At 36.4% G+C, this 26,884-nt stretch overlaps 1 protein-coding gene across 4 annotated transcripts in view; it reads right to left on the reverse strand.

Moving 5' to 3' along the window:
* The window catches only part of RUNDC3B (RUN domain containing 3B), a 128,750-nt gene extending 103,190 nt beyond the window's left edge, over positions 1-25,560 (reverse strand). The window contains exons 1-2 of one of the 4 annotated variants that reach the window (XM_032402247.1): positions 25,007-25,560; positions 6,460-6,575 (exon numbers count right to left, since the gene is read on the reverse strand). In XM_032402247.1, the coding sequence (XP_032258138.1) occupies positions 6,460-6,575; positions 25,007-25,134 (244 nt within the window). In that variant the 5' untranslated portion in view covers positions 25,135-25,560. The remainder of the gene's footprint in view (positions 1-6,459; positions 6,576-25,006) is intronic. The other 3 variants (XM_032402248.1, XM_032402249.1, XM_032402251.1) reach the window with 3 other exon arrangements.
* Positions 25,561-26,884: the final 1,324 nt, after the last annotated feature.

Consider the following 26,884-nt stretch of genomic DNA (forward strand, 5'->3'; position numbering starts at 1 on the left):
TAGTATTTGTCTTTCCTTGACTTATTTTTTTTAGCATCATACTCTCTAGCCCCATCCATGTTTTTGCAAATGGCAAAATTTCATTCTTTTGTTTGTTTGTTTTTGTTAGAGAGAATGACAGCTCAAGTGCAAGTGGGGGCAGGGAGAGGGGCAGAGGGAGAAAGAAGTCTTAAGTAGGCTCCATGCCCAGTGTGGAGCCCCTAGCGGGGCTCAATCACACCATGCTGAGATCATGACCTAAGCTGAAATTGAGTTGGACGCTTAACCAACTGAACCAACCAGGCACCCTATTTTTTCTTGTGGTTAAATAATATCCATTATGTGTGTATGTGTGTGTGTGTATATATATATGGCACATTTTTTAAAAGATTTAATTTTTTATTTGTCAGAGAGAGTGAGAAATAGAGAGCGAGCACAAGCAGGGGGAGTGGCAGGTAGAGGGAAAAGTAGGCTCCCTGCTGAGGAGGGAGCCCGATGCAGGACTCGATCCCAGGACCCTGGAATCATGACATGAGCTGAAGGCAGACGCTTAACTGACTGAGCCACCCACGTGTCCCAATATACCACATTTTTCTTATCCATTCATCTATCGATGAACACGGGCTGCTTCCATAATTTGGCTATTGTAAATAATGCTACAATAAGCATAGGGATACATATATCCTTTCAAATTACTGTGTTTGTATTCTTTGGATAAATACCCAGTAGTGTGATTACTGGATTATAGGGTAGTTCTATTTTTAATTTTTTAAAGCAATTATATTATCAATGGAGGAGAATGAAGGGAAATGAAGAAAGGTATGGCTTTTAAATTTAAGACTGGAAATTGATGACATTCATAGACTGTGATAAATTATGGATATACAAAGTAGTCCCTGGAGCAACCACTAAAAATCTATACAAAGAGATGCACTCAAAAACAATATAGATAGACAAAAATGGAATTCCAAAAAACATTCAAGTAACCCACAGGAAGACAAGAAAAGGAAAACAGAGAAATCAAAAACAGAACAGAAAACTAAAAAATAAAACGGAAAGCCTATTGTATTTACTGTGTTCTTTCTTGCTTCTTTTATCATCTCATTTCTGCTTGAAGACAGTTCTCTAGCCAGTCTACTGGCAAAAAATTCCTTAGTTCTCCTTGACTTGAGAATGTCTAGATTTTCTCTTTATTACAGAAGGATAATTCTGCTAGATATAGAAGTCTGTTTTGGCATTTTTCTCTTAGGAAGTGCTTCCATGGTTTCTGATGAGAGATCTGCTGTCATTCAAATTGTTTTCCCCTTACAGACAGGGTGTAATACTTCTGCTACTTTCAACATTTTCTCTTTGTCTTTATTTCTCAAAAGTTTAATTATAATGTGTCTTGGCATGAATTTCTTTGGACTTACACTATGATTCACTCAGTTTTTCAAATCTGTATGTTTACATCTCTTGACAAATTTGGGAATTTTCAGCCATATATTTTTAGCTCATTTTCAGTCCCTTCCTCTTTCTCCTCTCAGAGATACTCTGATGAAAAGAGAGATCTTTTGTTATAGTCCCACAGGTCCCTGAGGTCTATTTTTTTTTTAAGTCCACTTTTTAATTTTAGATTATTTTTAGTCTTTGTTGTTTAGACTAAAAAATTTCTATGTTTTTGTCTTCTAGTTCACGGATTCTTTTTTTTTTTTTTTTTTTTTTAGATTTTATTTGTTTGACAGAGAGAGACACAGTGAGAGAGGGAACACAAGCAGAGGGAGTGGGAGAGGGAGAAGCAGGCTTCCCGCTGAGCAGGGAGCCTGATGTGGGGCTCGATCCCAGGACCCTGGGATCATGACCTGAGCCGAAGGCAGACACTTAATGACTGAGCCACCCAGGCACCCCGACGGATTCTTTCCTCTGTCCCCTCCATATTCCTGTTGAGACTATCCATTGTGTTTTTTATTTTGGTTTTGTACTTCTCAGTAACAAAATTTCTATTTGGTTCTTTTTTATATCTTCTATTTCTTTGGGGATGTTATCTACTTTTTTGTTTGTTTTAAGCATGTTTGTAACTGCTCACTGAAGCATTTTTATCATGACCAATTTATGATTTTTGTCACTGATACTTAGTACCTCTGACATCTCAGTGTTGCTATCTATTGATTGTCTTTTATCATTCAATTTGAGATCTTCCTGGTTCTTGGTATGACGAGTGATCTTCAAATGAAACCTGGACATGTTCATATTATAAGTCTCAGGACCTTATTTAAAACTTGTTTTCACTGGCTTTCTCTGACAGTTCTAGCAGGGGAAGGGCAGGTGTAGGGGGCACAACTTCATTACTGCCAAGTGGAGGGAGAAGTCCACTTTTCCCAGTTGGCCTCCACTGACATTTGAGTGTGGGGAGCCCTCACTACTGCTGGGTGGAGGTGGGAGTCCAGGCTTTCTACATGGTCTCCATTGACAATGCACTGGGAGTAGCCTTGTTACTGCTGGGTGATGGTGAAAGACACAAGTCTCCAACAGGTCTCTTCTGACACAGCCTCAGGATGGCAGGGAAATGACCCCTCATTACTGCTGGGTGGGAATGGAAGTCCAGGTTCTTCATTAACATGGTGGGGGTGGGAGGTAAAATGGGAAGAGAAGGCTCACCATCAGCCAGGAGGGAAGAAGTCCCAGTTCTCTGCTTGACCCTCTCTGATACCATTCTGATGGTGGTGGTGGGACACTCTGTTATATCTCATGAGGAGGGAATTCTAAGTTCCCCATTTAGCTTTTTCTGGCCTAGGTGAGGGTGGTACCACACTTTTTCTGCAGCATTTGGCTAAAGTAGAGGAGGGAATGTCTAAAAGTCTTCCTCCTTGGGCCACCTGGGTGACTTCATTAAGCATGTGACTCTTGGTTTCAGCACAGGTCATGATCTCGGGGCCATGAGATTGAGCCCTGCGTCGGGGTCTGCGCTCAGTGTGGCGTCTGCTTGAGATTCTCTCCCCCTCTGCACCTCCTGCTCATGCTCTCTTTAAAATAAATAAATCTTTAAAAAAATTAAAAATAAAAGTCTTTTGCCTTGCTTTCTGTACCTGATGTTTATAATCTATTGGCTTATCCAGTCTTGGCTATACAAGGCAATCAGAAAATTCAAAGAACCCATCAAGTCATTCCCGAAGTCTTACAGTCCCTAGAAAGTCTCCCTTCTTCCCTCTAACCTTTTGGAGTCTTCTTTTATTTGTTTTATATACTAATGTCCAGGGTTTTAGATATACTTAGTGAGAGAAATAGGGAAAAGTATGTCCCCTTCATCTTTAGAAGTTCTCCTAAATTTCTTTTTTATAGCCAGTTCATCCATCTCTAAAGTGGATGACAAAGGAAATAATACTGTATTTATCCCTAGCAAACTTGTACACAGGCAATTCATTAGAGAACTAATTAAAACATAAAATAAGGAATAGTTCCATTTTTAAAAAACTACGGGATGTGATGGTCTTAATTTCAATTTAAACCAAAAGTGTGATATGGGAATCAAAATGTCAGTGTAATCTTAAGTTCTGAACTAATACAGAGTTCACCTCTCTGAAGCACTTTACTCAGCTCTGAGTATCAGATTTTAAGAGCAATACTAATAAACCAGTGATAAACCAGAAGAATAAGATAGTGGTGGTTCCAGAATGTTGAAGGAAGTAGAGATACATTACCTAGAAAAAAGGGGGACTGAGGAGAAAGGGCTATATAATAGCAATCTTTTCATATTTATTAGGCTCAATACTGAAAAAAGTGGCAGAAAATAGATCAAAGCTAGTCAGATAGGTTGGCTTTATTTATATAAGATTTTTCTAAGAATCTAAACTGCCCCAAAATGTGATGAATTGCTTTACTATCCTAAGTTTCCACACATCAGAAGTATTAAAACAAAGACTGTACGTCCACCAATCACAAATATCGCTGCGTGGATTGCTTCAGGAGAGAGCCTAGAATAATTTTTAATGTGCGATTCATGGCGCTACCTGAAGTGGTGCTATGGAGTTGCAGGGTGGGGTACAACTGCTGCTAAGCAGGTAAAATGCCCAATTTCCCCAATCCGCTTCAACAAGACATTCCACTTACACACCCAGCATCTATAGTTGCTTTTATTAGCGCAGGTGCAGATGGGGTGGAGAGAAGGATGATACTTTAAAAAAAATAAAAGTCCAAAAATTAGTGAAGATCTGAACTGAGGTCTCTTTGAATTCTGTATTTTCTGATTAGTTCCTAGTTCTCAGCTATATTCCAGGAAAGTAAGATCATTTTATTGCATAATAACTGCAAACAGGATTAATGCATGTCATTTTAAAAGCTTCCTTTTCTTCAATTACGGGACTTTTAAAATGAATAAAGAAATAACTGTTTCAAGTTTTCCACATTACCTGTGTCAATAGAGCCTATTTTGTGCCTGGGGGTGGATTTTATCTTTCTCGGAAAAATTTAATATTTAAACTAAATGCCCTTTTATTTAAAAAATAAAAAGTAGCTGGAGAAGAGTGTATCTCACAAACCCACAAAGTTATATATTTTAAATTTGTACTTCTATAAAGACAAACATTGGAAAAATTAGTTGTTACATACTAAATTTTAGGTGTACTATCAAAATAATCATATAACTTCTCCAAAAATAAAAGCAATTTGTTATGTGCTAGAATACTAAAATAATATATGGAAGTCTGTAGACACTTGAGTCTTTAAAATACTTCATCTCAAAAGTTAAAGATCAATTCATGATTCATATCTATACTAACCACAGCGACCACTAACCACAGTGACCACATTAGTCAATCTACAGAAACTTTTTTTAAAAGCATATTTTAAATTACTAATTTTACTTAGCTTAAAAAATTAACACAAATTCCACTGTATCATCATTCTTACTGTCTTAATCATACTAGTGGAATTCTTATCCATAAATCAACTAGGGATTCTATTTTCAACATGGTAGTTCACTGGCTTCTCAGAAATGACACTCACTGTTAAGTAATTCTAAAGGTCTATCATCTAGATTTTGCTGAGGCAGGACTCAGAAGATGGCAGGCTAGTGTGCAGGAGGGGTCCATGTATGTGGTCATGAGTCTGCCCAATCACTCAGTATGGATATCTCAACATGGCCTGTTTTCTGCTGATAGCTGCTTATGTATTTTGTGAGTGAATCATATGCTAAATGGTATACTGAATTAAGGGAATTGAAGTATTATGATAAAATATTTGTGAACATTAAGGTACACCAAGGTCTACTGTGTTGCATGTGTTTTTTAGTCATGTATTATTTATAAATTTATATGTAAAATTTTTAAATATTATCACCACACAATATAGTAACCCAGACAATATCTCAAAATACTCTCCTATCCTTTGCTTTTATAAAAACTTATTTTCATATAAAAGGTAACATTAATGGCAGAAAATTTAGGAAATACAGAGCAGCAAAAATAAGAAACATAACTTTTTAAATGCAAAATCACAAACTTTTAACAGAAAAGCATCAGTGATTTTATGGACCTCATTTTAAATTGCAAAGGGCTGACTGAATCCAGATTTTGTTTTCCCATGTAATTAAATTCAACTCTTTGTTATAGGCCCACAGGACTGCCCAACGGATTTAAACACTTAGGAGTAAAACTTGAGGCTTTCAGCATCAAAAAGCATAGAAAAGAATTATCCTTTAGCTTAAATTTGAGATTCTAATAAGTTATATTACCAAAGCAGATTACTGATTTTAAACTATACCATTAAGGTAATAAAGATAATAAAAAGTTAAGTGAAAACATCTGATGATCAGGTTTCCTTTAGGAAGACAAGATAATGGAATTAATGTAATAAAGTTATTATTTATTACTACTAAGAATTATGCTACATAATATTTCTTGGTGTTATCATTTATATTTTACAGGTATTTTTAGTAAACATATTTTATAATTCTGAGAGACCACGGCTCCCATCTTACCTTCTAAATTTTAAGAGATTTATCTTTCTAATGTAAATATATTTACTGATTTATTTTAAAACTACAGTTGAGCATATTTTTTTACATACTTCTTTTAACTATGGTGAAAAAATTTTTCAAAGATTCCGAAGTTTAATGAAGTAGAGATTAAGCAAACAAACTTAATGCCTGGATGTTTCTTTGTAAGTTGGTTAAAATACCATCCAGTAACCTTCTAAGATGGGCTACTTTTTAATTTAAGCTTTCATTTTAGTTACTTATGGAAAGTGACTCTGCTCCCTGTATATGACACTTAATGCACTCAACATTTTTAATGCATCCTGGAAACAGGCATAAATTGGAGAACAGAAATTCATTTCCAGGGACAAAGGATAGGTCAAAAGATTAGGCATTCCAAAATCAGTTTTATGTTTCTCAAGATGAAATATGGCTATTATCTAAATTATACCAAACTGTATGGATTCTAAAATTTCAAGCTTATAAAAAAGAAAGTTGTTGTGAGACTAAAAATACATTAATTCTGTTACCTTTTAGCCGGTGACTTAGAATCTGTTCCAAAATAGCTGCAAAATTGTTAAATTCAGGAGAAGAATCATCAATTGTCTCAAAGCAGGACCGATCAATCAGGGTCTTCACAGAAAACCTGTGAAAAAAAGAGTTAATTCATTCACCTAAGTAGGAAAAATGGAAAGAAAGCCATCTGGGGAAGTATTATAAAAATACTTTATAAGTATTATATATACTGAAAACTCTACTTATTAAAATTTTCTCTGTGAATAGAAAATTTTACATAAATATCAGGCTTTTAGTTATATATTTACTATCTACTGAACACAATAAGACTTAGGAGTAGCTCACTGTCTTCACAGACATTAAAATCAGAATTTAAAAATGACCTAAATTATTAAATCCAAAACTCAAAAGCTACCATACTGCTTATAAGAAATTTAAGTGTCAGATGCAAATGCTCTTAAGAGTTTGAGCACAAAATTGAATGAAACAGGATGCAAGTATGCATGAAGTGTAGATCCAAAGTTTTTATGAGCTTTATAAAAAGGAAAAATTACACATCTGTAAAGTGTGCTATATTTTTCCTTCTTATCAGAATGTCCTTTGTCTGTTTTTGACTGTCATAATCAATGTGTTTTCCAAGACAGCTCAAATGCCACCTCTTCAATGAAGAATTATCTTTCTCCACATTCCTAGCACAAGCATTTTGTTTGTATGGACCTTTAAGAGACAATTACAGTTTATCTTACTGCTGTTATCTGTAGTATCTATCTCACTAGAATATAAATTCCTTCAGGGACATACATATAAATGTGCAGAAACATATCTTCTGCACATTTTTATCTTCCTCAGCTTCAGCACAGAGGACAATGCCTTGAACACTGTTGTCAGTAAGTACTTGTTGATTTATTTGTAAGCACTATTTTGAAAGAATAGCAAAGAAACATTTACATGCCAATACCATGGCAAGACAAAAAAAAAGTTTATGATTGTAAACATGTAACAACATTCAGTCACCAGCATCAAAGTTGGGATACAGGACAGTTCTGTCATCTCAAGCAATTGCCTCATGCCATCCCTTTATAGTCATACCCTATAAAGGGTGACAAATGAGTGCCTAAGTAAAGACAATCAGTGAGGAAGGAAGCAATGGGGAAAACTATGAGAGCTGTTAAGTAATTAGAAATGTAAACTATGAGGGAGATAAAGGAGTACAAACTATTTCTTAGGTTTTAGGCTTGTTGGTTATACTATTCAATCGGGACAGAAAATAGAGGAGATAAGTATAAAGGGTAATATAAAGAGATTTGGGTATATGATTACATCTAAAAACTCTACACTAAAAACTCTTTTCGTCGCCAGTTATAATGTGTAGGGGAATGAAAAAAAAAACAGTAAAACACTTACATAGTATACTATAATTTAAAACATTAGAAATACTGAGAATTTAAGGGTTTTCTTTGTAAAAAAAAAATTTACCAACAGTAGTTTGAACAGTGCTTGCGTTCTTACTGTATAACTTAAAAGTAGGGACCGAGCATATTTTCTATGCCTTGGCAAATTATTCCTTTCTAAGTGTGGACCAGTTTCCAACATTTTATCCTTTGCACTTTCAATTGTGAAAATCTCAGAGAGGCCCCATAATGTGAAGTAGCTTGCCAGCACCACTTCTGCTGGGACCTCCTTTTTGTCATAACCACTCTGCTCATTTATATCAATACATTCACCTTTACTAAGTTCCTCTGGCTGCATACCTAAATTCCCTTGAATAGCAGCAGTGTCAGTATTCCCATGATTAACTCTTTCTTTCTTTCTTTTTTTTTTAAGATTTATTTATTTATGTTAGAGAAAGAGAGCACCAGCGGGAGGGGCAGAGGGAGAGGGAGAGAGAATCTCAAGCAGACTCTGCGGGGCTCGATCTCAGGACCCTGAAATCACAACCTGAGCCAAAACCAAGAGTAAGACGTTTAACTGTGCCATCCAGGAGCCCTTGTGATTAACTATTTCTTCTATAATTCCACTTGAGTTCAATTCAAATTTCACTTCCAATGTCAGCACTTTCCGTTTCTTCACCACATTTTCATCTTTGTTGGTCAGTTCACTTTCAATTATCCATTTTTGTAAAACATCATGTGGGTTTATCACCAAGACACAAGGAAGCAACACAACTACAGGTTTTGATTTCTGTGCATGGACTAATGACACATGAACAGTGACCAATGCTAGGCAGACTTAGAAAGAAGTGATGTGACTGGTCACTGATCATGATGTGCATTTGTTATTAACACAGTGATTTGTAGACTAAGGTGCCAGCAACAAAATTTTATTTTATGCAATTACTCACAGTTAATATATCCTGGTAGTCAAACTCGAACTGTGTTATTATAGGGCTGGTATTAACTGAATTGTAGTAACTGAAATAGTACATACTGGAACTGTGCAAAGTGAGGACTGCCCCATTTATTAACTACAAACAGAATAATTCATTACATGTTAGCATAAATAATGTATTTTATAAAATGTCTTTTCCAAAACAACAAAAAATTAGCAAGAATAGCATTGTTGTACCTCTTTGCAAATATCTTTAATGTTGTGTTGAATAGAAGAGAATAAATCCTCATATCTGTTTCTGTATTCAAGCTATTTTAATATTATACACCATGTAGCCTCTGGAAAACTCCACTGCACACTTGTTAAAGAATGGGAACATAAAAGGCAAATACTGTCTTAAAACTGTTAAGAAAATAATCTCTGACCTTTTGGACCTCTGAAGGGGTGAAGGTCCAGGAGTACATTTTGAGAACCATGACCTAAGGCATTCTTAGTATGTAAATAACACTTCTCTTAGAATACTAGTAATTATATATTCTTCAGAGCACTGAGAAAATAATTATTCAAATAATTTTCAGTCTTCTTTGGTCAGGACAAATAATTTTGACAGCGGTGGATTAACGTTCAGTACATGGTATTATCTATAACTACATCTAGGACTCAAAAGCGGAAGCCATTATGTAAAGAAAAAATAAGAACAGCTAAGAAAGAAGCAACACTGATGAAGTGGTCTCTGGTACCTAAAAGATAGTCAAGTTAGATAAATATCAGATGTAATGCATGAGTAAATGAATAGAAACAAAAAGAAGATAAATAGATAAACCAGATTAAAAGGGACTTGAAAACTTGTTTTTGTTTCCTATGTCCATCTCATTGGCAATACAGGAGAAAAATGAAATGTTGCCATTCCTTAGCAAACTTTTAATAAGAATAAGTAAGTATAATGTTCTTATTCAGTAAGAGATTGAAAAATGTTCCTAAAATGAATAAGCAAAACCCCTAGTTTGGTTTTCGACCTAAATAAAAGGAAACTTTGTAATGTTTTAATCTTTCCCTCCAATCTTCATTAGGTAGGACTCTACAATCACATTCAAGGCAGAAGTAATCTATTGCTTTAAAAAATTATGGCATTTAAGATCGTAATGCACATCAGTGAAATGAAGTGAAAATTTTACTTAAAGATAAAAATAACAGTACTTATTTCATCAAAAAGAGCTAGGTTTGAATGTTCAATTTCTTTTTTTAAAATAGATATTTATTTATTTGACAGAGAGAGAGAGCACACGCAAGCTGGGGGAGCGGCAGGCAGAGGGAGAAGCAGGCTCCCTGCTGAGCAGGGACCCTGATGCGGGACTCAATCCCAGGATCCTGGGCTCATGACCTGAGCCAAAGGCAGACGCTTAACCGACTGAGCCACCCAGGTGCCCCTGAGTATTGAATTTGTACATATAACAATCTGATAAGATTTTAGTCGCTAATGTCCTCCAGGAATAATACAAAATCCTAACAAATTATCTACACTGTAAATTATAATGGGAAGAAAGGCCATGGGTATTAATACATATATTTTTGTAGCACCAAAAGCCATACACGCATCAATCGTCAATAAAATACATGCATCTTTTTATCACGTTATCAGTAGCTTGTATTCCTACAGAAGACACTATTTGCATGACAAAAACCTAAAATGGTAAATCTCAGAGTACTAAATTACTTTTAATCCAACACCTGAAAAAAAATAAAAACAAAAATAAAAACAAAGTCCAAATATCCTAAAGCATACCTTTAGACACAAGTTCTGTTATTTCCAAGCATGAAGATATTTAAGGGTGAGAAAGCATTTTAAATATTCTATTATATCAAGGTTGATAAGGAAAAAAAAGAAACGTTTCCTGCCTTTGCTTCATCATTTATATCCTACTCTCCTTCTACCAACACAAATCAAACTTTCAGAAGGTAACTTAGTTCCTTAGAATCCATGTTTTACTTCTAGCTAGCCAAGTCTTCCCACTCAACACTTATTTCTCTAGAATCATGTAGCTAGCTCCATTATGCCAAAATAATGAGAATCTTTTCCTCCATAACACAGTAACTAGCTAAGATGTGCTATAAAAACCAAACCTGTAAAAAGAATTTCAATACATCTAAAAAAATATCACACAGATGCTGAGCTATTTCCTGATAATGATGACATTAATATTAGTCATCTATTTCCTGAAGAGGACTGATTTTAAAATAATGAAATGACAATTTGATGAATGTCTAAAAATACCAAATCAAGGCTAAGTAACAGCTTTTACATAAGAATTAAAAATTCAAAAATGTTCATAAAAGGGTTGTATAATTAAGCACAGTTTTTAAAATGTCTCTGTCTAAACAGATTCTCTTTTCCACTTTCAATGCCCAAAGAAAATATTTGTTGGGTCAGAAATAGACAAGAATGATTGTGAATAAAACCTTCAAACCTAAGAAAGCATTAACTTCCTTTTTCTCTTTGGCAACATACCAAGAAAAATGAGAGAGTTACCAAAACTATGTTTAAAAAATCTTCATTACACTATATTAAACTAATTCCTCCCATGTCATAGATTTGTAACATAATTTTAACTATAAATAATTAAAAAGTAAAAATGTGACAACAAAATAAAAAAAATTATTACTCTGTTAAATTTCTACATTATTGGAAAGAAACTATTAAAAAGTGGAAATCCACCTTTAATATTTAAGGCTCTGCATTAGTAATACATACATATATATTTACATATATGCAGAGTGATCGAGTAGGAAAAAATATATTCCCATCCCCTTACAATAAGCAAACATGCTTCAAAAGTCGTAAATTTCAGGGTGCCTGGGTGGCTCAGTCAGTTGAGCGTCTGACCCGATTTGGGCTCAGGTCATGATCTCAGGGTTGTGAGATGGAGCCCACCTTCGGGCTCTGTGCTGGGTATGGAGCCTACTTAGGATTCTCTCTCTCCCTTTCCCTCAGTCTTCCCCCTACCCCCCGCCACTCTCTCTCCCTCTTAAAAAAAATAAAAAAACCATAAATTTCACACAAAACAGATTTTTTTACCTATACCATTAAATCTCTTTACCACAGAATTATATCTGAAGATAACCAAAGTACATAAAAGCATCTAGAATCATCACATTTCAAAACTAAAAGGATTTCAGAAAAGTCATTCATAAGTTGTATTTTTAAGTAGAACATTACTATCCAAATCCTGAGACAGAATTCTTTCCACTATTTCACACCAAAATTACAGAATTCCTTATAAGTTTATCACTGCTAGTAGTCTCTATCAAAGGGGCAGGTAACTATCTTCTGCCATTAATATAATATCCATCATCAATAATCAAAAAGGACATGGATGCTGGAAACAGGATACAATTTACCTAAATATAATTTCTATCAGTAACTGTAGATAATAGCTTATTTCCTCTTTTTTTTTTTTAATTTTATTATGTTATGTTAGTCACCATACAATACATCATTAGTTTTTGATGTGGTGATCCACGATCCATTGTTTTCGTATAACACCCAGTGCTCCATGCAGTACGTGCCCTCCTTAATACCCATCACCGGGCTAACCAATCCCCCCTCCCCCCTCCTCTCTAAAACCCTGTTTGTTTCTCAGAGTCCATAGTCTCTCATGGTTCATCTCTCCCTCCGATTTCCCTCCCTTTGTTTTTCCCTTCCTTTTCCTAATGTCCTCCATGCTATTCCTTATGTTCCACAAATAAGTGAAACCATATGATAATTGACTTTCTCTGCTTGACTTATTTCACTTAGCATAATCTCCTCCAGTCCCAGCCATGTTGATATAAAAGTTGGGTATTCATTATTTCCTTTCTTATATTTTACACCAGAAACTCAAAAAATCTTTTAGAATCAGAAATTTGCCTTTTTTTTTTTAAGTATTATGAAAGAATTCCCAAAAATCATGTATATTTCACTCTTTTATTTTTCTATAATTTTAATCTTTTTATAAGAAAAAAATTCTTTATACATATAATTGTAGCAAGAGTCTGCAACTACTACCACAGGCCAAATCCAACCTGTTGCCAGTTTCTATAAATAAAGTTTTATTGGAACACGGGAAAAAAAAGTCCCAACCAATTTCTCTGAAATGGTAACCTAAGTCTCTCTCTTATTAGTATTTACTATCTTTAAAATTTTTACCCTATATAAAAATTTTTTTAAAAAGTATATTTTAAAATATTTTCCCCACCTGTACTGACAAAATTTTTTATTTTTCTTTTTTTAATTAAGCACCTGTGAAGTGCACTATTTTATTCATTTATTTATTTTTATTATATTCAGTTAGCCAACACACTACATCAAAAACTAATGATGTACTATATGTTGACAAAATTTCTTTTAAAGAGAATTGTTAACCTAAGTACTTTAAGGATGAAATACTACATAATTAACATCTTGTATTGCTATATAAGCAGATTGATAACAACAGACTGCCCAACATGAAGAATAACATTAGATGCACTATCTTAAAAAAAAAGGCTAAGACAAAATTTTCCAAAAAAATAAAAATAAACATCTAAAATTAGAAAGCTATCAAACCAAGAAGACTTCCCATCTTAACATAAATTAACTCATTAAATCTCTTATATGAAAGAACTCCCAATTAAAATCATTTTAATAAAGAATACTTTATACCCTTGGACCACATATCCTTCTGGAATCCAAATGCTCTTTATCCAATAACAGACAAAAATATTCAAGTAACATATTTTAACATCGGTAAACTATCTAATAAACTAGATACTCACAGCAGCAATACAGCAACAGGAAGAACTGGGACTTTAATATCAGAAGGTCTTGGATTCACACCTGGCTCTGCTGTTATCCATTCCTGTCAAGACACTTAACCTCTCTGAACCTCAGTTTCCTCAGTAATCAATTACCAAATTGTTGTGAAGATTAAAAGAGATAGCATATATAAAGTATTTAATTTTTAACTTACACAAAAATTACTAAATGTTAGCACATATCCTCTTTCTTTTTAGAGCATCAGCATTTTCACTGAATAACATCTAAGCACAGAAAAAGAGGCAAGAATTTCAAGTGTCTGTATGTAAACTGATTTTCTAAAGGACTTAATAGGTAGCAATCATGGTTTATGAACACCAGAAATGCTAAGAAAATGAAGGTTCCCATTTTCTGATTCTATGGCTCAAATACAAACACATAGACCCACACGTGATTTAGAACCAGTTCATATGTAGCCACAGACACTGAAGGAAGCACATAAGGAGAAAGAATAGGTTTTGAAATCAGATATATTTGGGTTTGAATTCTAGCAATGTTAGGCTTAACTATAAAATAAATCTGATTGAAATAGAAATTGCTTCAATTAAATTAAAGAATTTTCATTACTAGTCATAAATGCTCATCTAATATTTTTCCTCCAAAAAGCCTATTCTGCATGCATGACATAAATTAATATATTTTCCTCATATGTTAAACACAGATGTTTTATGTTTTTAATTTTATTAAAATTTTAACATATATATGTGTGTGTATATATGTGCGTGTGTATACATATATGTATATATATGTATATATAAAGTTTTTATTTATTTGTCAGAAAGAGAAAAAGAGCACAAGCAGGTGGAGCTGCAAGTAGAGCAGGCAGAGGGAGAAGCAGGCTCCCCATTGAGCAAGGAGCCTGATGCAGGACTCAAACTAAAACTCTAATATCATTAGAGATTAATCATTAGGGTGACTTTTAAAAAATAAGTGATGATTCTTCAATTCAACCTTCGACCTTATTTTGGAAATGGTCATCCACTGCTATTATTCTTCAGTAGTTATAATTACCTCATTTGATAAACATGCCTACTCTGTACTAAATGCTGGAAATAAACTAGATGCTGAATAAACTATGATTCCAGTGTTTGAGAAATTCACATTCTAGTAAAAGACAAAAAGATAATTAGATTACAGCATAATTGGTGCTATATTTATTTATAGAACCTATTCCAGAAAAGACTTCAGATTGCTTATGAGGGCATATAAAATACCATCAGTTGGCTGTATAAATTAAAACTGGGGAAGATGAAAAATGTGGGAACAGACTAAGGAGGATGGAGTAAATGGTGGTAGACCAATGCTCCCACAGAGTACAGCAAGAAAAACTGGGAGAAGGGGGAGGAATTACAGAAATCATATGTTTGAAGCCTGCAGAGAGAGAGAGTGGCTGAAACAGTATGAATTACAGAGGTAAAGACTCCAGAAAGAGGAAAGCTCAAAAATCAGTGGGCTGCTATAGTTGCTTTTACCCAGGAATATCCGCCAATTCTGAGTGTGGCAGGGTCTAACTCCCACAGAAGACTGCTAGCAGGGAACAGAAAAACCAGGAAAGCTTTTGAAGGAGACCTGGGAAGGCCTCAAACACCTTCTTGTCATCAGAAGACTAAAATCCTAATCACAAAGCCTCTGATTAACAGAATAAAGCATCTGGTAGTTCCAGAAGACAAAATAATTGTTTACGACTACCAGAGAAAGGGTGCTGAAAAATATACCAAACCTAGGTTGAAAACCCTGGATGGTCAGGGGCAAATGAAAGGCTGAGCAAGACTTCCCAGGGTTGATATCCAGCCTGGATTCGGCACCATCCCTGACTAGATGAAGGTGATCAGCTATCACTCTATCTTCCCGGGGAAGATAACATTAGTAAAGAAAGTGAGCACTACCCTGTATTATGAGCAATGGGCACTAGTATGCTTTTGACCACGTTTTCTTCAAATTGACAGGTGCACTCCACCTGTTTACTCCTCTGTGGTCTTTTTCTACTATATGTTATGTTTTAAGGAATACTTTTGACATAATGGTTGACAAAAGGGTAAGTACAATAGCCCTTAGAGAACAACAAAAGTGCTGAAAAAAATTTAATACATACTATCTGGCATTCAATTAAAAAAATCTAGATATGCCAAAGAATAAGACTACATGACAAAAAGAGGAAGAGAGAAAACACAATAATAAGATGTAAGATGATACAAATATTCTAAATTAGTGATAAGAACTTTAAGGTAACTATGATTAATATGACCTAGGGAAGACAGGAAAAGATGGATATAGATAAAAAGATAGTATTTTTATAAGAGGATTAGAATCTATTAAAAAAGAATCAAATAAAAATTCTAAAACCATCTGAAATTAAAAACTCATTTAATTTACTCAGATGAGAAACAGAAGACAAGATTAATGAAAAGGAAAAGAAGTCGATAGAATATATACAAACTGAAGTAGAGAGAGAATAAAGAAGAGCAGATACAGAAAAGAAAGAACATAAGTCAAGTGGAGCCTGGTAAAATTTAACACACATGTAATTGGAGTGTAAAAAGATAATAGCTAAAATTTTTCCAAATCTGATGGAAGAGCAACGACAAGGGTAAATATGTAGGTAAATGCAAATGTGTATTGCCTGAATATCAAGTATAAAATACAGCAATAAAAGAATCTTGCAGAATTTAAAATATATGTAGACTTAAAATGTCCAAGATGAGAACGAATAAATGGTTCTAACACTACTGGGGAAGCAGATGGAGTTAAATTTATGTTACACTGTGATAAATCAAGTGTAACTGCAAAAGCATAGGAATCTAACATATATACAGAACAAGAAAAAAAATTTATGACTAAAGTTCATTGAGAGAAAAACTGGAATAGTGGAATAAATAAAAAATACTGATTTATAAGAAGGCAAGGAAAGAGAAAAAAGTAAACATAAAACAAAGAGTAAAATGGTAGCTATAAACCCAAACACAGTAACATTAAATGTAAATGGGCTAAATACTCTAAATAAAAGATTAGATGAAACCCCAAACTCAATTCTATCCTGCCTACAAGAGACACTTTAAATTTCAGAACAAAAAGATTAAAAGTTAAGGATGAAAAAAGATACACCATACAAACATTAACTGAAAGAAAGCTGTTTTAACTATATTAATAGCAGACAAAATAAACTCTAAGGCAATAACAGTATTAGAGATAAAGAAAGACATTTCATGCTGACAAAGGAATCCAACCCCTACGAAGGATCACAATTCTTTTTCTTTTTTAAAGATTTATTTATTTATTTGAAAGAGAACATGAGCGGGAGGGGCAGAGGGAGAGAGAATCTGAAGCAGAGCTGGATGCGGGGCTTGATCTCATGAGCCTGAGATCACGACCTGAGCTGAAACCAAGAGTAGGATATTTAACTGAATGCACCACCCAGGGACCCCAAGAGATCACAATTCTAAATCTGCACACACCCAGTAATAAAGCAACAAAATATTGAAAGCAAAAATGACAGAACTAAAGGATGAAATAGACAAAGACACACTCAGAGACAGACTTTAACACATCTCTCTCAAAATTAGATACACTAGGCATATAAAAAACTAGTAAGGATAAAGAAGATATGAATAACACAATTAACATACTTAGATACAATTAACATAGACAGAACATGCAATCAATGACAGAATATATATATTGTTCAAATGTACATGAAATATTTATCAAAATTAACCATATGCTATATCATAAAGCAAGCATAAACAAAATTTCAAAAGTTTGAAATCTTTCAGAGTATGTTCTCTATAAGTATAGTGGAATCAAGTTAAAAATCAGTATCTAAAAATAACTAGAAAATCCTCCACTGTTTGAAAGTTAAATAAATTTTTATTTTTTTTATTTTTTTTATTTTTTTTATTTTTTTAAAGATTTTATTTATTTATTTGAGAGAGAGAGAATGAGAGAGAGCACATGAGAGGGGGGAGGGTCAGAGGGAGAAGCAGACTCCCTGCCGAGCAGGGAGCCCGATGAGGGACTCGATCCAGGGACTCCAGGATCATGACCTGAGCCGAAGGCAGTCGCTTAACCAACTGAGCCACCCAGGCGCCCGAAAGTTAAATAAATTTTTAAATAACCCATGAGTCAAAGAAATCCCAACAGAAATTAGAAAACAGGGCGCCTGGGTGGCTCAGTCGTTGGGCGTCTGCCTTCGGCTCAGGTCATGATCCCAGGTTCCTGGGATCGAGCCCCGCATCGGGCTCCCTGCTCAGCGGGAAGCCTGCTTCTCCCTCTCCCACTCCCCCTACTTGTGTTCCCTCTCTCGCTGTGTCTCTCTCTGTCAAATAAATAAAATCTTTAAAAAAAAAAAAAAAGAAAAGAAAACATTTTAAACTAATTAATAATAAAGATATAACACTTCAAATCCCAAAATAATGCCAAACAGGGGCATCTGTAGATTTAAAAGGCATATATTAGAAAAGAAGAAAGGCTGAAGAACGCTGATCTAAATTCCCATCTCAAGAAGTTAGAAAAAGAACAGGAACTTAAAGTCAAAGAAATAATAAAAAAAACCAATGAGTTAAGAAATAAATGTATGGCAGAGAAAATTAACAAAGCCAAAAGCTGACTTTTGAAAAGACACATAAAATTCATAAACTCCTGGCCAGAAAAAAAATGGAAAAAACAGAGATTAGCAATATCAGGAAAGAAAATGGAAAATTACTATAGCTTTTTTAAACAATAAAAAGATATTAAGAGGATATTTGAAAGATCTTAAGAATAAGTTTGGTAATATACCTGAAAAACTCACTGAAACCTGATTCGAGAAGAAAGAGGAAATCTGAATTGTACAGTGTCTGTTACATAAATTGAATCTGTTACTAAAAGACTTCCCACAAAGACAATTAGCAGTTCAGATTTCTTCCCTGGTGAATTCTTTCAAAAGTTTAAGAAAGAAATAATCTAATGTTATACAAATTCTTCTACTGAAGAGTATTTCCCAACTTGCTTTCTAAGGTCAGATAATCTTTATGACAAAACTAAACAAGGACACTGTAAGAAAGAACAATTACAGATAAATCTCTTCCATGAACATATATGTGAAAATCCCAAATGGAATATTAACTCATTGAATGCAAAGATATGTAAAAAAAGATAATACAGTACAACTGCTTTTATTCCAGAGTAGTTTAACCTTCAAAAGTCAATCAATATTAATCACTACATAAACAAAAAAAAAAAAGGGAGATAAATTATGTTTATTTTGATAGACAGAAAAAACATTTGATTGCAAACATCTACCTCATGGTAAAAATTTTTTTTTAATTTTATATTAATATGTTATGTTAGTCCCCGTATAGTATAGCATTAGTTTTCGATGCAGTGATCCATGATTTATTGTTTTCATATAACACCCAGTGCTCCATGCAATACATGCCCTCCTTAATACCCATCACTGGGCTACCCCATCCCATCACCCCCTCCCCTCTGGAACCCTCAGTTTGTTTCTCGGAGTCCACAGTCATGGTAAAATGTTTTCTGCAATGCTCTGGTTCTAGCCAGTGCAGTAACACAAGAAAACAAAGGCATGAAGTTTTAAATAAGTAGATGACATGACTGTATTCAGAGTTTAAAAAAATAAAAAACTGCAGAAAATCTGTTAGAATTAATAAGTAAATCTGGTAAGATTACTACAAGACAAATATTTTAAAAGGTTGATTTTATGTCTATATATCAGCAAAAAAAGAAAATAATAAAATTTAATGTTACAATATAAAACTACAAAAGAATAAGTTTAAAAAGGGATGTATATGTATATTCCCAACTACAAACACTTTTGAGAAAAACTTCAGAATATTTAAATACATGAAGGGTAATGTTCTTTTTCTTGACCTGAGTGTTAGTTACAATGTAGTGTCCTCTTCACAAAAATTCACCGACCTGTACACTTATGCTATGTGCACTTTCTGTATGCAGATTATAAATCAATAATAATTTATATGAAAAATGTGGAAGCAAAGTAGAGCTAAGAATAATGCTAAATCCATTACTCCCATGTTCTATGTATCTTTTAGAGCTTGGCCACAAATTTAACACTAAAATTTCTAAAGCTGTATAAGAAAAAAGAAGTTGTCAGTTACACATTTGTGTCCAGTCCAATTGCCTAGAGATACAATTCTTGGCACTAAAATAAGACAGCTATTTCTCACAGAAATCTTCACAAAAAGAAGACACTTCTTGACATGATAAACAATGTCCTTGACAACAGCTTCAAGAAGACCTTCTGTGACGGTTTCTTCTGATGACACACAATATAGGCTGATGGAAACTTACCAAGGCACAATTGTGAAAAAGCAACTGGTGATAGGAGGGTGTGAAGCAATGCTGTCTACATACCCAGCTGCTTTGTGATGATTTGGACCAGCTCAGATATATATCTCCTAAACTTGTAAGACTGAATACATGAGTGGATAAGCGTCACATATTCCCCCTTGAATATCCCATCTTTCATCTGAGCTTCTGACATTTATCAATCAGCAGTGAAGTTAAGATAAGCAGTGAAGTTAAGATAAGCAGGGAAGGGGCGCGTGGGTGGCTCAGTTGGTTAAGCGACTGCCTTCAGCTCAGGTCATGATCCTGCAGTCCCGGGATGGAGTCAGGGAATCTGCTTCTCCCTCTGACCCTCCCCCTTCTCGTGTGCTCTCTCTCAAATAAATAAAATCTTTAAAAGATAAGCAGGGAAGTTACATGTGTGGAGGACAGCTATTCTCCCTAAGTTGAGTACGAATCCATTTTAGCTAGGGGAAGAGATAATGACCTTTTATGAATGCTGAGAAGCTTATCCAGGACTAATAGCTGAAAAGATGATCATGCTACCTCCATCATGAATACCTACTATCAGAGCTCTTAACAATCCTTAGAAATGATACTGAACCTGCTCCAAAAGAATGCAACTGAAAATGTTGATCAAAGACCAAATCCAAAGTTCTGCCACACCCAGCATGACTAAAAGAGCTTTAGCTAAAAATATAATCACTGTAGCCAAGGTATGAACAGTCTCATGAGGCATACTCAAGCAAATAGGAACAAGGAAAGTAAGTCACTCAATTTGAAGTTCTTTAAAGGATCATATTGCCAATCATACTAACATTTTACGAATCTGCAGTTCACCCACCAAGTTCAAACATAGGAAGAGACATTTTTTCTGATTATTCATCAACTAAAATGTTAAGTTCAGAGTGCTAAAGCCCACTTACTTACCCGAGGCCTCTGGTTGCCTTTTTTTTTTTTTTTTTAACACATGATAAATTTACTTATCTGCTTTCCTAGTTCACAGCCAATTATAGTAAGCACGTGAGGATAGGAAGCACAAAGGAAAGAGCTGCTAGAAACAGGCAGAGTTGTAAGAAATACAGATAACTTGGTGGGAAGCAACAGTAGAATGCAAAAGCAGACAAAAAACTTTAAACACACAATCTTCTGGGGCCATGTCGCAAAAAGCTCTATGCATCTCAAGAGTCCTCAAGGGCAGCCACTGCATAGGACATATTCACAGAACCAGATTCAGAGTGAAGTCCTCAATAAAGATTCTATTATTCTTTAGAGAGTCTTTTTAAAGAAGGTAGAGAAATGTGTAATCCATTTTTAAAAGTGATTCACCCAAAATGTTTTAAATATTAATATTTATTGTGGCTTAAACACTTAAATTATAAGCTTCAGTTATGCAGAAGATTGCACTCCACAACTACTGCTGAGTAGAGCACTATAGTTGATGGGAGAATTTTAAGCTTAACTCAAACATTAATAACATGGAAAATAGAAGCACCTCATTCCCTGACTACACTGGAAAAATAAGGCCCTATTGTTACTTGAAATAACATTCAAGTTATGAAATAATATCTTCACCTACAGAAAACCAAGAATAACTATGTACATCTTATTAGAAGTACTTTAATTTAGAAAACCATCATTTGTCTCCACTCATCACACTTTCTCCTTAAGTGGCTCTTGTTAATCCTTTCTATCCACAAGACAGGAAAATTATGACTGTGTGAGGAGTTTCTCTTAAGGAATTGATGTAAAGGTTTAAGAAATGTTATATTAAAATCTGATTATGCATATATAAACTATATACTTTAATAACTTTCTCATAAAGCAATGTTGACCTACAGAAAGAGACTTTCCATTTTAATTCTCTTTGTCAACAGAAGTAAAATCAAAAGAATATGTAAGTTTTTCAATAAAATGTGGAGCTTAAAAATGACAGAAAAAATGACTAATGTACCTGATTTTCTATGGATGAAAAATAGAGATTTAAAAAAGCCTGCAGGACTTTAAAAATTAATTTTTCAAAATTCTAAATGGTAATGAATATGCAGGGAAAATACTAGTTGGTACAAAGAGCCAAAATCAGTCTATGAATATTTTGGAGTTGAATGTGGAATATTTAGAGGCCTCAAATGACCTACTTTCTCTCCACCACAATCTGTAAAAAAGCATGATAAAATAGTACTTACTAAGTACCATACAAGTATTTTTAAGGCTACAATACATAAATGTTCAATAGAACAAAAACAAGAGATGAAAGAATTACATACATAATCACAATGAATCAAAATTAAATTCAATTCAGGTCCTGACTATCTTACCTAACCCAGCAACCCACTTCAAAAGTTCCACACCATAACAATACTGTTCTTGTACAAGGCTTCAAACCTAAAGAATTGCTTAGTTACATAATAAGGCTTTAAAACTAAGCTGAGAATATGCCTAAATTGTGTAAGGGGTAAAGAAAAGCATTATCGTATAAATATCATAGATACAGTAGAATGATATGAGGTGGCTGGGGGGTTATTTTGTTTTGATTTGCTTTGGTAAACTGTTCACAAGTTTTCTAGAGCATCAGTAGGGAAACATAAAATGGGAGACAAAGTTCAAAATGTTTTTCTTTAGAGAGAAAAAGGCACATACCTCATCTAGCTACCATTAAACATATGTCTACTATTACCCTGCTCATATTTGGGGAAATTCAAAAGAAAATATCAACACATTTTATTTGAAGTCTATTATTAGTTTTAGGGCTGTTATTGAAGGTTACTAATGATGTAGGCTAAGATGATTTTACAGATGTGAAAACTAGATAATGAGATGTTTGCATGGCTTGTTAAAGAACACAGAACTCAGGGCGCCTGGGTGGCTCAGTTGGTTAAGCGACTGCCTTCGGCTCAGGTCATGATCCTGGAGTCCCAGGATCGAGTCCCGCATCGGGCTCCCTGCTCGGCAGGGAGTCTGCTTCTCCCTCTCCCACTCCCCCCTCTTGTGCTCTCTCTCTCTCACTCTCTCTCTCAAATTAAAAAAAATAAAAAAAAATCTTTAAAAAAAAAAAAAAAAGAACACAGAACTCGTTAAGGACAAAGTAAACTTAGAACTCAAACTCTAAACCAACTTCTTCACAACTTTAAATATCAAATCACCTCTAACTTGATATATAAAAATTAAAAAATGAATTCATTAAGAGACAAGGGTAAGATACCACAATTTGGTAACTCTTGAAAGGCAAAGAAACATAAATGCATAAACATTGATTTGTTCTGGCAGAGCTACTTAAAACATACAAATGGCCTAGAATGACTTTTTTCCCAAAAAGTAAAAGCCTTTTAGACAAAGCCTATCAAACAGATCCCATTACTATTGAGATGGATGATAATTTATATAAACCATCAACTCTTCATACATGAAGAACAGCCTTAGTAGTAAATCCACATAAATACACAAGTTGAAATCTAAGCCAGAAATTGAAATTTATTTTAGCTACAACACTAAATTTATGTGTAAATTATACCTGAGATCAGCATTTATATTCATTTTGCAATAGAAAACAATAATTATGCAAATAAAATTAATGAAAATACAGCAAGCCCGGGACAGCTGTCCACACAAATCAGTGTGATATGACTGAAATTTCTTAAACATAACTTAAAATGTTATTTAAATAAGATTGAGATACAAGTCCTTTCTTCTGGCCTGCCTCAGATGAGGGAGCAGATGAACATCAAGTAACCTAAAATCAGCCAGGACAAAAATGGAGAAGCAAGAGTACCCACCACTGAAATTATTCATTCAATAAATATTTGCTGAGCATCAGATGCTATAGTGTGAAGAATTATTTAAAAAAAAATTAAAAAGACAATTGAGCAAAAAACTGTCCTGTGAAGTTTAACTGTGAGGGAGCTTTTATGAAATATATTACCCCAAGAATGCTGGATCCTGCTTGAGATGATCTTTTAAAAAAATAAAATAATAATCTTTAATATATGTAAAAGAAATCAGCTTTGATTATTGTTCTATTTTCGTAACTTAAAAAAGGAAGATTTTCCTGGATTTACAAAAATTTAATACCTGTCTTCCTCAAAAGGTTGCATCCTAGACAGCACAAGTGGTAAATTAAACCAAGTCCACATTATTTTACTGTTTACAGCTCAAAGTGCCATAAAGTTAGTGAGGCAGGTCTTCCTGCTATTTAGGCAAACATCTGTAATGGTCCAGGTTAAAAAAAAAAAAAAAGTCCCTCAAAGTTATTGAATATAAGCCCTAGCATAAATATCTGTGTGCTGCGACAGACGCTTGACACATTTTTACACAAGAAGAAATACACAGAAATAGAAAAGGTGTCATCATTTCTTAATTCTTAGAGGACTACCGATGGTTGCTGCTGAGGTGTTTGGTGAAAAATCAGTTATTTCTGAATACAGATACTAATTATTCCCTTTATGTTTCCATATTTCCTAGAGTAAAGGAATACTACATTTATAATTAGAAACTCTTTAAGGAAAGGCAGACTTGGAATAAAACATTGACACGAAGACTAGGTATCCTCCACAAGTCCCACTCTTTATAACAACTGCAGAAACTGCACTAGCTCTGCAATTTAAAAGTGGAGAGAAAACACACACACACGCACGGTAGGCTTGTAGTAGACACTCAATACTGGTGGAATGAAATAACTGAATATATGCGTAAACAAGCCAAAACAAAAACAAAATGCATTCCGATTTTGAAGCAACACAGTAACGACTTTACCAAAAGCTGGCTGACAGCTTAATGAGCACTAAATGAAAGAGCTTTTCCTTCCTGTCCTCCTCTCTTACTCTGACACTAGAAGACACATTCAAAACAAATCCTCCCCCAGCCCCGCCCCAAGCCTTATCCTCGCTCGTCTCTGAAACTGTCGGAAAGTCCGGGGCCTCGCGGTGCCCAGACCCGGGCCCCTCTCAGGGCGCTCGCGCCCGCGGACACGCCCGGTGCTGCAGAGCCTGGGGCCACGGCCCCCCAGTCTGCGGGACCCCCCGGGGGCTCACGCCCTCAACCCTCAGCCCTCGGCGCCGGCGGCCCCCTCCCCTCGCTGCGAGCTGCGGGCCGCGCCGTACCTGCACACCGTGATGAGGTTCCTCCTCTCCACCGCAGCATTGCGGGCGCTCAGGCTCTTCTTGCCGCCGCCGCCGCCGCCGCCCCCGCCGCGGCTCCCGCTCAGGCCCCCCAGGCTCCGGGAGGCCATGGCGGGCTGACCCCCGCGCCCCTTTTGTCTGCTGCGACCCCTCCCGCCCCCCACACCTGCTCCCCAATGCTCTCGCTCGTTTTGCGACCGTGGGGGCACTGGAGGGTCGTGGGGCAAGGAGCGGGGACCGACGGAGGGTGTGGAAGACCGCGGGGGAACTCGTACCGGGGCACTGACGGCTCGCGCTCCGCACCCAAGCTCCACACACACACACACACTCACACACTCACGCGCACACACGCACGCACCTCCCCCGCCCTCGCGCGCGCCGCCGACCGCAGGGCGGCGCGTGCGGGGCGGTGTCGGGCGCTCCCCTGCGTCCCGAGGGACCTCGGCTGCCAGCACGCGCGCGTGCCCGCCGGCCCGCACGCCCTACCACCTGCCTTCGGCCGCCACTCGCGCCCCAGGCGCGACTGCTGCGGTGAGGCCACGGGCCTCGCGTGCGCAGCCCCGCCCTCCCTGCACCTATCAGGCCAACGCAGTCCACCTGGAGCCAATCGTGGCAAGCGAGGGGCGGGGCTGGCCGCGTGGCTCTTTAAAGTAACGTGCTCGAGCACCGCCCCGGCGCGTGGGCAGCTGTCAAGACGCCGGGCTCGCGCTCGCAGCCCGCGTGCCGCAAGCAGCCGGCACGCAGCGGAGCAGCGCTGCAGTTTGCACGGGGATTGTGGGATGCGTGGCGCCGGAGAGCTCCGGGAGGAATGCTGATCGTTGCCGGGAGCCCAGCTTTAACTGCTGGGATCGCTAGCTTTAGCGGCTGATCTTTTTCACGCCGGAAGCCTATTCTCGGGTCCACAGACCCAAAGATGCAGCAGCCCGGCGCTCGCAACAGACCCAGGACTTGACTCCCAGGAAAGGAGCAGGGTTCCTTTTGTCCTAACTCCCTCTGGTCTGGAAAACAGCCACAAATAACCGGGGGAGGGAAACTGCCTGTAGAATATCCCCCTTGGGCGTCTGATGGTGGGATTTCTTGACCGTCCACGCCACGTCGCTCCTACCTTAGCCCCAGCACGTCCTGCAGACAGGACTGACCGCCCACATGAGAACGAGCGCGGTGCTGTTGTGCACCCTTCTCCCGGCCTAGGCAGAGACCCCGGAACTGGGTGAGCAACAGTGAGTCTAGGGGCAGTTTGGGCCTTGGCTTCTCTGGGCTGCTCCCGGAGAAGAGTGCCGCCCTGGTCGCGCGTGTTTGGAATCTAGCGCCCACTTTGCAACGCTTCTTCACCCTCCGGCCTTACCAGCAGGAAGGTCCTAGCCTCTGCCGCCTTCTCCCGCACTCACCTAAGTGGCCGTCTATCTCCCTGTGCTCGGATTTCAGAGTGAAACCCCTAACTACTGTCCCTGTGGAGCCTAGCATGGTACCCCAGGTTCTCAGTAAATGTTCGTTAACTGTAACTTGAAGTTACATTTAGCATTATTTTACTGTAATTTTACAATTTTGGTAGTTCCAAAATCCTTATTCCACCTCTGGTTTTGAAGTTTCTGTCAAAGAAGATCGTTATAGAACATACAGTTTAGTATAGATATCCTTGTATTTAGTGTATATTATACAAAGGAGGGACTGTTGCTCTATGTTGAACGCTTAAAAAACAGTTTTGTATAATAAAGCTGTAGATGACTAATATTTGAGTTTGTAAAAAATTTTAAATCTCTTAAAATCATTATGGCAAAAACAGCCCCTTTCAGCTACTAAGTCTAATCATAGTAGAATAAAGATCTGTGTGGGGAAAAAATAATTGTCTCAACTAACTTA

The sequence above is a fragment of the Phoca vitulina genome, unplaced genomic scaffold, assembly GCF_004348235.1.
Source record: "Phoca vitulina isolate PV1807 unplaced genomic scaffold, GSC_HSeal_1.0 scaffold4, whole genome shotgun sequence".
In the NCBI taxonomy this organism is placed as follows: Eukaryota; Metazoa; Chordata; class Mammalia; order Carnivora; family Phocidae; genus Phoca; species Phoca vitulina.